This window comes from Metopolophium dirhodum, chromosome 1 (genome assembly GCF_019925205.1).
Source record: "Metopolophium dirhodum isolate CAU chromosome 1, ASM1992520v1, whole genome shotgun sequence".
Lineage (NCBI taxonomy): Eukaryota > Metazoa > Arthropoda > Insecta > Hemiptera > Aphididae > Metopolophium > Metopolophium dirhodum.
In genome coordinates, this window is record NC_083560.1 from 99429796 (window position 1) to 99441275 (window position 11480).

Genomic DNA, 11480 nt, shown 5'->3' on the forward strand with positions numbered 1-11480 from the left:
TCAAATTACCTAGATTTCATCCCGACGCGATTATAGACTAGCTACTACAGGCGGAGCAATTTTACTTTGCTGAGATTTTGCGTTGCTACACAACAATTAATCAATGATGTTTACTTAATTATGTATTTCAATAAAGGAATGTACTTACCTTCGTTTCCATTACGTATATGTTAATTATTATTTTTACTTATTATTATAAGCAATTAACAATATAATACAACTAAACATTAGGCTCAAAAAAGAAACACGATTCACAATCAAGTACATCAAGGTAATGTTTAGACATCGAATGCAGATACAACAATGGTATTAAAATATAATCGATAATAAAATAAAATAATTTCGACGAATATCTATAAATACAATATTGAATATTTCCTTTTTATCAATAATTTCAATACAACAATAATTAGTATAATGTATGTTATATTTAGATCACAAGTGGATGTCCATGAATTTGACCCACCCACTTTCTATGATAAGACCCAAACCAATACCAAAAGTTAGCAAATAGTTAGCAAATAATAGCAAATTTACTATAGAAGTTAGCAAATCATTATTGAGGCAGTTATAAGCATTATTTATTTGGGTGGGCCAAGTTCAGGTAACCCACCCACTTTGTCCGATCGTCTCCAAACAAACGCCGGTAGTTAGCAAACAGTTAGCAAATAATAGCAAATCAATTTTTGAAGTTGGCAAATCAAAATTCTATTTTTGGCCGATTTTGGAAAAAAAATTCCAGCCCACCCACTTTGTCCGATCGTCTCCAAACAAACGCCGGTAGTTAGCAAATAGTTAGCGAAATAATAGCAAATTATTAATTATTATTTTTGCATTACTCTTTTATATTATTTTTAGATTATGAATTACGATAATATCCATAATAAAACTCATATACTCGTATACGATATTAGTTATTACTTATTAGGTGTAATTTTTAGTGTTTTATAAAATAGATACGTGTATGAGTATGATTTTTCATATCCTTGGTGATATGACAACTTCTAAAATATTCTCAATCTGCTTGAGTAGCGTACATAAGCCTTTTTTATTGGTGGGGGGTTACAAAATTATTTTCATATCTACATTATATGGGATTTGACCATGTTATAAATAGTATAGTTAATACCTACATCACTTTCACGAACTTCACGCCCGTGTATTATTTGGCTGTAATAATATTATATACTAATTAGTGACATAATGCAAATAAACGTGTTGTGTTATTTTACCACCTCAATCCAAACTAACACTACGACCGGATCATGATCAACCAGTGTTCAATCATCGTGTATGCATCACACTCTGTAGTCTGTGTTTTTTTCACACGATTAATGTCTTCTGGTATCATCACATATCGTGGTTACTGCTAATAAGATGAACACGACAAATGTAAATCTATTAACGGACTAAGATATTAATATTATACAGGATTATGGCACACAAATAATATTTGTTGGGGACTTCAGCACTTCACCACTAGTTTGGATTGAGGTGGTAAAATAACACAACACGTTTACTCATACTCATACTCATACACGTATCTATTTTATAAAACACTAAAAATTACACCTAATAAGTAATAACTAATATCGTATATGAGTATATGAGTTTTATTATGGATATTATCGTAATTCATAATCTAAAAATAATATAAAAGAGTCATGCAAAAATAATAATTAATAATTTGCTATTATTTCGCTAACTATTTGCTAACTACCGGCGTTTGTTTGGAGACGATCGGACAAAGTGGGTGGGCTGGAATTTTTTTTCTAAAATCGGCCAAAAATAGAATTTTGATTTGCCAACTTCAAAAATTGATTTGCTATTATTTGCTAACTGTTTGCTAACTACCGGCGTTTGTTTGGAGACGATCGGACAAAGTGGGTGGGCTGGAATTTTTTTTTCTAAAATCGGCCAAAAATAGAATTTTGATTTGCTAACTTCAAAAATTGATTTGCTATTATTTGCTAACTGTTTGCTAACTACCGGCGTTTGTTTGGAGACGATCGGACAAAGTGGGTGGGCTGGAATTTTTTTTTCTAAAATCGGCCAAAAATAGAATTTTGATTTGCTAACTTCAAAAATTGATTTTCTATTATTTGCTAACTGTTTGCTAACTACCGGCGTTTGTTTGGAGACGATCGGACAAAGTGGGTGGGTTACCTGAACTTGGCCCACCCAAATAAATAATGCTTATAACTGCCTCAATAATGATTTGCCAACTTCTATAGTAAATTTGCTATTATTTGCTAACTATTTGCTAACTTTTGATATTGGTTTGGGTCTTATCATAGAAAGTGGGTGGGTCAAATTCATGGACATTAATATACAACGTAAACAATAATGCAGTTGAAGGCTTTAATAGTGTGGTTGCCAAGTATGTAGGTGGAAAAAGAGTCAATTTTTCTTCTAGAGGTAAGTAGTAACAAATACTTATAAAACTAAAAATTATATTTTCGTAATATATGTTTGACATATTATGTATAACTGATATTTTATAGGTTCATATAGTGCATAATTGTGGACCAAAATATATTAGTAATTTACATAAACAAATTACGAATACTAGCCCTGGATTATTTACAAAACAATACATAAAAAGAGTAGAAAGATCAAAATTAAAATTAAAATGTAGACGTTTAAATTTCGAAAGGTATTATAATATAACAATTTAAATTTGATTATATTAAACAGATGGGGGGGGGGGCTAAATCTATATATAACTAGTTCTTATATAGCTTATAATATATATTATATAGGTACTCTTAGATTTTTCATTGTTATATTATTATTATATACCTAATAATATAATATAATAGTATTTTTTTTAAATAATTCTATTCATTCTATTCATTATATTATATTCAACTGATTTTTTTTTTTAATTATAAATTATAAGAAACTTTCCAAAGAGAACAAAATTTATTGACGGACCAGATGAGAATTATGGAGCTGTAAATGAATTAGAGTGTACAATAACTGATATGTCATGTGACAAATATTTAAAAGAGGAAAAAATATTTTTAAATAATCTAAAGCTAACTATAAAAGAAATATAAGAAGTGGAAAGAAGAACTGTAGGACAGCAAAATAATAATGAATGGCAAAAGTATAGAAAATCACGTCTCACAGCTTCCAATTTTGGCAAAGTGTATAAACTTAGAGCAAGCACTTCTCGAGCAAACACTGTCAAAAACATACTTTATGATATTTTTCAAGGAAACCCTGCCACTCGGTTTGTATTATAGTAATCAAGCATACTGCATAAGTACTCTGAAATCTAAATAATTAAATGTTATTTTATTCATATTATTTATAGGTATGGCATTGAAAATGAACCAATGGCCAAAAGAGATTTTGAAAAAAAGTTTGATGTTAAAATTGAACCAGCAGGATTATTTATACACAATAAACTCAATTATTTAGCCGCAAGTCCCGATGGACTAATAGGCAAAGACGCAATAGTTGAAATTAAGTGCCCTCAAAGTATAAAGGAGTATACACCGGAAGAAGCTGTAAATAACAAAAAATTAAAATATATGATTTATAATGATGAAAAACTAATATTAATACATCATATCCAACAATTTAAATCAATATAAGGGCATTTGCATAAGGGGTAAGTAACAACTAATATTGAAGTGGAAATAGTTGGTTAATTATTTTGAATTATATCTTATTATTTAATGTCTTTCAGATTTTCGTCATGACTGAAACGGAAATTACATTACGATGGCCATTCTTAAACGATTACTTTGAACAATTAGAAAGCAAAGATAATGGGCCAAATGTATATTTCAAGTGCATTTTATGCAAACTGAAAAATAAAAAGATTTCTACTTCCCAAACATCCAACTCAAATTTAAGAACACATATTAAAGTACGTTAAGTATTCATAAATTATAAAAATATTTAGTTGTTAAATAATCATTAATTAATAATTATAGCCGATAGGTACTTAAATTGAATAAGTGTATATGAAATGTATAAGAATAGGGTAATTACACTTTAAATTTGTTTACCTAGTTATAAAAAGAAATAATATTTTTTCATTTTTGTTTAAGTATTGTTATAATAGATGAAATTTAATAGAACACATGAAAAAATTGTAGATACATTTAGAGCTAAAATTAAAACTAAAATAAAATATGCTAACAGGACATTTAAATATTACTAATGAATAATAAATAATATATTTTTCAGCTTGTACATCACAATCATTTAAATGCATTCAATATATGCACCAAAAAAAGATCGAATGAAGATTTTTCTGTTCAAGAATCAAAAAAGCAGCTAAAACTTTGTGAAGTAGGCAAAGTTCGTTCAAAAAAATTAAGTCAAGCTGAATTTGACAATGCTAATTTACAGCTCATAATTAGTACTGTATCTCCGTATTCTTTAGTTGAACATCCAGCTTTTATTAAGTATTGTCAAATAACATCAAACAAAGTTCCAGTCTCGAGAAGAACCCTAATGCACAATGTGGGGTCCATGTATAACCAGATGATACAACAAATGAAGGCTGATTTTGTAAATATTAATTATGTTTGTATAACTGCAGACTGTTGGAGTATATTTCATATGTATATTTAATAATGAATTTAATTATATTATTATGCACATAATATTAAAATGTAATGATGTTAATATTATTATTTTTATTTAATTTCTGGTCATAGATCATATATTGGCTTTACGGTGCATTGGATTGAGCCTAGCACACTGGAGCGCAATTCTAAAGCCCTTGCATGCAGACGCATGATCGGGCATCATTCATATGATAACATTGCTGAATGCATTGATAAGGTGCTTAATGAATTTAATATTCAAAATAAAACAACCCTTGTTGTTACAGACAATGCTGCAAATTTTGTTAAAGGCTTTTAGGTACCTATGTATATTGTTATTTCTCTAGACTTTTTGCATTTCAAATAAAGTACCTATATAACACATATTATAGGTTATAATATTAAATATATCACTACAGTTCAAAATGTATTATTTGAGTCAGTTGGAATTAAATAATTATTTTTTTTAAATAAAATAATATTGTTGTTTTATATTTGACATTATATTTGTGTATGTGTGTATAAAGTACATTGCTACAGTTATAAACTAATAGAATAATGTATTCTAAATAGTTTTCAACTCCCTATAGATTAAAGTAATGAATCGTTTATGTAAATTTATACTTTAGAGTGTTCATTAATGAAAATGAAACTGAAACTGATCATACAGTTAATGAAATTGATGCCACAGAAACAGTAGAATTGGATATTGATCCAACAAACATTGAAATGATAGAATTAACAGATGTTTTGGAATCACTAAACATAGAAAAGTCTTTGGATTTCTCATTGCCTCCCATCAAAGGTGTGCAGCTCACGCCTTTAATTTGATTGCTGTGAACAATATACGTGAAGCTGAAAAGGATGTTACATATAGACTTATGAGTAAGAGTGTTTGGAAAGTGTCAAAAACTTTTTAACAAACAAAATCGGTCAACGCTTTGTGCTGATCAAATAAAAAAATACCTAGGTCGATATCTTATTACAGCTAATGCAACAAGGTTATTACTTATTATTTATAAATTAGAATTTTTTGTTTTGAACAAAAGTATTTAAAAATTAAAGATGTACAAATAATTGTCTTAATTGTATTATTATTTTATTGTATGTCTAGGTGGAATCCTTACTATGACACCATAAAATGTGTTGTGAATCATATAGAAAAAATTGAAATGATCTGTATTTAACTGCAGTTGCCAATTATTTCAAAACCTCGTGAAGTTGCATTTTTAAATGAATATTGCAAAGTAAATGAAAAATTTAGTCTATTAATTTAATAATTTGTATATAGTTATTACAATATCATTTTTATAACATGAATTTTATTGTTTTCCAAATAATATTAGGTTATGAAGCCTATAGCTCAGGCCTTGAATATACTGCAGTGAGATAAACATGTGTCATTAGTCTACCTGCTCCCCACAATAAGTGTAATAAATAAATCATTAAGCGAGATGAACAATTTATCTTTTTGTAGACCGCTAGTTAATGCATTAAAGAAAGGTACAGATAAGAGGTAATTAATTTTAATTGTGAATATGAAATATATAATATCCATTCATGACTCCAAAATATTTAAGTATTGAAATATGTCATCTAATTATGCGAAAAAAATTTACTTTTAGTGTATTATTATTTTGTAAATTGCTATTATATTTTATAGATTTCAAAGATATACTGAATCTCAATCATGTCAATTGGCAGCTTGTTTAATACCCAAGTTTAAACTTCACTGGGCAGATCCAGATAAGAGAAATGATATTAAAGAAGCATTATATGGATATGTTAGTGAACAAAGTGTTGAAAATTCACATGAAAGTAATGTAACAAGTTCAACTTTTCAAAATATTGATACTTCTTCTGGTGATAATGCTGAGGATGATTTTTTTAGTTTCAATGAAACTGTAATAACAAATAATGATAATGATATTAAAACTATCATAAATGATTATTATACAAATAATAATATAAAAAATGTTAATGATTTACCACAAATTCTCAAAAAGCCATATTTAGAGTTTAATACTGCAGTTCTATCATCTGCGCATTTAGAACGCTTGTTCAGTGCTGGGGGACAGTTGTTCGAGAAGAGGAGGGCATCGATAGCTGATAAAAATTTTGAAATGACCCTCCTCTTAAAGTTCAATGAAGTTAAATAACGGATTTAATTATTATTAGAATATTGTATATTCTAGTATATTATACTTTATACTTATATTATACTTTGAATGAATTGTTTTTCAACTATCAACATATTGTTATGCAAAAGTAAAAATTTAATTTGATTTAACAAAATAAAGAAAAATTATTTTTTAGTATAAAGATTAATGTTACCTATTTAGTATAAATTTATAGTTTAACTATATCTATATGACTAAAATGTGTATGCTGAATAATAAAATATTATATAATTATCCAACTATTTCAACTTATTTATTATCTTTTTCTTTAAATTATATGTTATATTTTAGTATTTTACTAAGTATGTAATACCCAGTACCTATCTATTTAATAAAATATTTAGTGATTATTTATTAAACACAGTAATATTCCATTTCAAACCCACACACACAAATAGTATCTGTTTTCAAGGCTTGATTAAATAATATTAATTCATTATTTTTAGGTATTTATTTACTACTTATTATATATAGGTAAGGTAACTACTGTTCTTTTTTTTAGAAATGAAAACTTCAATGAAGTTCAATAATATACTGTATATAGTATAAACATTTTTTCTAGTCACAGTCCAAAAATTAGTTTTGGGTTTCAGGGTTTGTAAGAAAATAAAATATGCGTAAAAAAAATTTAACTTTTTTTTAACTTAATAAAAAGTTAAAAAAAATGTGTATTAACTTTTAACTTAACTGAGTTAACCTAAAATTAAATTAACTTTTAACTTTTAACTTATTGTTATTGGTGCATATTAACTTAACTGAGTTAAAAAAAATCATTAACTTGCCCAGCCTTGCTAATTAATATTTTCCTAAATTACCTATGTATGTTTTGTTACTTCGTTGATTTTTTTTTGATTTTTACTTGTATATTTATATATCATGATAATATTTTACATTATGTGTTATGTTGGGCCGGGACGGCCAACAGTGCCAGGAAGGCCGAAGTGTTATAAATTAAGTTATAATTAAGAAATTAATATAGAAGGTTGGATACACTGGTAGTCCTGAGACAGTCCCTACTGTTGTGACTTCCAGAATAAAAATTAGTTAATAACCGAGCGTTGTTGAGTTCAGTGGCGAAGCTTAGGTTCGGGATTAGGGTAGACAAATTTAAAATAATATTTTTTAGAAAGAAACTTTTAAAATTTCACTAATTATGTCTGAACACTCCATATTATAATAAATCCGATGTCGCGGCGTGACAATCGCGACGTCGATAATAATTAATAAGTATTGACTATTGAGGTAATTACGAACGGCGAGACGCGTCTCATAGCGTACATGGTAAACACTAAACTCTGATTAACATTCCCCCTGTACCCACTCGCCAATATTTGCGAGACGTTGCGTCGCAACGTCTATTAGATAATATAATACCATATTTGGAATGACCCGTATCGCCAGCTCGTACGCACGGCCGTATCTCGCGCTTCTAATCTATTTCAAGAATTCTATAATTGTACAACACTAGGTACAACGAAAAACCGATTCTAACAAATACAGTGAAATACTGAAAAATACATCATATATATTTTATAATATAAAAAAAAATTCACATTTTTAAATATCTTATAAAACAAAATAATAATTATTTATTTGTCCCGTGTTCTAATTTCTAAGTGGGGAGACGTTGTCTCTTTGTCTCCTATGACGCTTCGCCACTGGTTGAGTTATGTGAGTCGCCTTTGTCCTCTTAATATTAGTGTTTAATACACCTAAAATACGTTGAATAATCATAATTTTTTTAAGAGTTGCCATTTTTTACGGGAAACAAAGTGCGTGGGATTAGCTAGTATACTGTAATATTATATATAAAGTTATTTTATGCACTTCCCAAATTTGTTGTGATTCAATTATTCAATAGACATAAGTTATTACTACAAAAGTACAATAATTATTACTTATTAGTCTACAAACTCAAACCACAGCAGTTTTAAAATCTGTGATAAGATAACTGATTAATAATTTTACCTTCACTACTCGGCGCTGTTGATTATTATTTAATTATTATATTTTAATTATGACATGTCAAAAAAAGTAAAGTGCATAAAAAATAACTTAATCTTATTAAAAAATGCAGAAAATTTCAAGACAAGTTTCAAAAAATATAATATTAATTTGCATAGTAGTTAACATATATAGTTTTATTAAATTAATTTTTATTTTGTTCATGTTAATAATAATCAAAAGCGCCGAAAAAAAACAAAAATAATGAAGGAACGGGAATTTTAAATTTACAAATTCAATTTTGGTTTTTTGTGTAATTCTAAAAAAAATAATCGTAGGTACATGATATTTTCACTGAATGTTTATATTAGCATACATATATGCTAATACATTATATTAGCTATACAGCCTATACACGATGTTACGATTTACGTCCAAATTACTAAAATAATATTTCCATCAAAGTAACTATTTATAGGTTTTAGATTTTGTGGCTTTTAATAAAAATAATTAATAAACAAGGAAAACGATATAATATATTTTCAATAACTTCTATATATTTTTATTTTTTATAACGTCAACCAACACAAATGATGAAATGCAGTGTTTATATACATATTATATCGAATTATTGTACAAAAATACATTTAGAAACATTTACAATGATTAATAATGTTGGACCTGGCTGTTCGATATTGTTTAATAAGCTATTTGACGTTTTTATTCGTAATTTGAATTTTGAAACATATATTTAATGTCTGTTGTTTATGAGAAATGTACATGCACAGATTTTATTATAATCGTTTATGCACTCCGTCGTAAATAAAAACTGGCCAAAATTATGAAAACAAATAAAATAAAAATAATTCATAAAATGTGTTTAAAAAGATTTCATTGACAGAAATTATTAAAATGAAAAAACTTAACTAAAAAGATATAATAAATCAAATCAAATAATTGCGCTACAAGTACAGTATAATATTTGTTTAACACGATCGTAAAAATCCCAAAATTCAAAATAGCAATAGCCAATGTGTAAATCTAATTGTTAAACACATTTTGAGTATAAAAACGTTTATTTTTATCAAGTAGTTTATTTTTTAAATTAATTTTAATTTAGGTTAGGTTAGGTTAACTTTTTATTAGAAATTGTTATAAACAATTGTTAATTAATTAAATTAATTTTATTTAAAATTAGAAACTACCACGTTGGCAATCAAACACACTAACAGCACGGACCTAAGAGTAAAACGTTAAATATCTAAATATGACAAAAAAGTTCAAAATAATTATTTATCAAAACGTTAAACGGACATATAGGTACCATAAGAAAATATATGGATGTACGAATAATCAAATAATACGTTTTTAACTTTTTGCTACCCCGATTACGGGAGAAATAATGATCGTACGCACTTTGACCATAGTCCTTTTCAAATTGTCGTACGCCAAAATATCAGGATCTCGAGTTTTGTAGAGATCAAATGAAAACTCAAAATTCAAAAAACCACGTAACTACGTAATTTTTTAAGTACAAAAACTTTGGTGTAGTAACGGTCGCCTTAAGTTGAAACCCGGCCGAGAAATAACTCGAAAAAAGGAGGGAAAACTTTTAGTATATTATAAATTATGATGCACGTGTTCGTCTCCGTCCGTGAGCTGTGTACGAAATCGCGATTGAAAAAACTTGAAGAATCTTTGCAAGCATATGATGAATCCTAAGAAACTAGTCTTTCTTTGAGATTTAACCAGTAATATTTTTTCTTTATTCTTAATAGGTCTATGTAGTAAACGTATCTGATATAACCATAGATAATATAAGAATGGATAGGACATAAGAACTTATCACATGAAACTTAAGTGATACTATTCTTAAGGTTATATGGGGCAAAAATTGGAATCCCGGAAAAAGTACACGGAAAAAAAGTCCGATTTAATTTTTTTCGGAAAAAAAGACCGACAAGAAAATTATTATACGGAAAAAAGTCCGGTTTGATTTATTGTTTCATAAAAAATATTTAAACTTATTTAATTAATTCAAAATTAATAATATATATATGATTGGTATGATCTAATATAATTTAAAACTATAAAGAATTAAAATTTCACGTCGTTATACAATCTACAGAAATAGAAGGTATTAAGGTAAGGTAGATAGAAAAAACATACTAGAATATATGATAGAAAAATCGTGTACATTAAAAGGCAATAAAAATAGCACAATTAATCTGTATTATAAGATAAAATATGATAACATTTTATTTTTTTTTAAATTAAACCGGACTTTTTTTCCGTATAATAATTTTCTTGTCGGACTTTTTTTCCGGCTCCCCAAAAATTGATACGATAGTTGATAAGTCATAGATAATATAAGATGATAAATAATAATAAATATTAAATAACATAATTGTATTCTGTAATAACTAATAACATTATTGATTAATTAGTGATATTTAACAATATTATTCTATATTCTAACAAAGTTTAGAGTAATTTTCCAGGCCCAAGTGGTAGAACAATCAAAATACAAACTGACTATCATGTTATCATTATTATTTAATAAAATAGTTTTGCACATAACCTTAAAAAGCCTCATATCGTTTTTCTCTCTTTACGTTCTCTTTTCCCCAAATAAGCACACGGCCCCATATGGAACTGGTATAGGCATGTCCTATCCATTCTTAAATTATCTATGGATATAACAATGTGTTATCAATAGGTGAAAGTGAACGCAACAAACCGTCAAACGAATATGATAATAGAGTTCCCCAGTCATGGTGGCTGA

The 11480-nt window shown here is 27.4% G+C and overlaps 1 protein-coding gene across 1 annotated transcript; it reads left to right on the forward strand.

Moving 5' to 3' along the window:
- Positions 1-3344: 3344 nt before the first annotated feature.
- LOC132948293 (uncharacterized) lies at positions 3345-5402 on the forward strand. Its single transcript, XM_061018713.1, has 5 exons — positions 3345-3518; positions 3701-3883; positions 4207-4586; positions 4683-4882; positions 5203-5402. The coding sequence occupies exons 1-5, from the start codon at positions 3345-3347 to the stop codon at positions 5400-5402; spliced, it is 1137 nt and encodes a 378-aa protein (XP_060874696.1).
- Positions 5403-11480: the final 6078 nt, after the last annotated feature.

Excerpts from the sequence above, each read along its gene's own strand:
- LOC132948293 (XM_061018713.1), top strand. The coding sequence starts at position 3,345 with ATGGCCAAAAGAGATTTTGAAAAAAAGTTTGATGTTAAAATTGAACCA. Across the intron at positions 3,519-3,700 it reads AGTATACACCGGAAGAAGCT|ATTTTCGTCATGACTGAAAC; the intron begins GTAAATAACAAA and ends AATGTCTTTCAG. Across the intron at positions 4,883-5,202 it reads TGCTGCAAATTTTGTTAAAG|TGTTCATTAATGAAAATGAA; the intron begins GCTTTTAGGTAC and ends TATACTTTAGAG.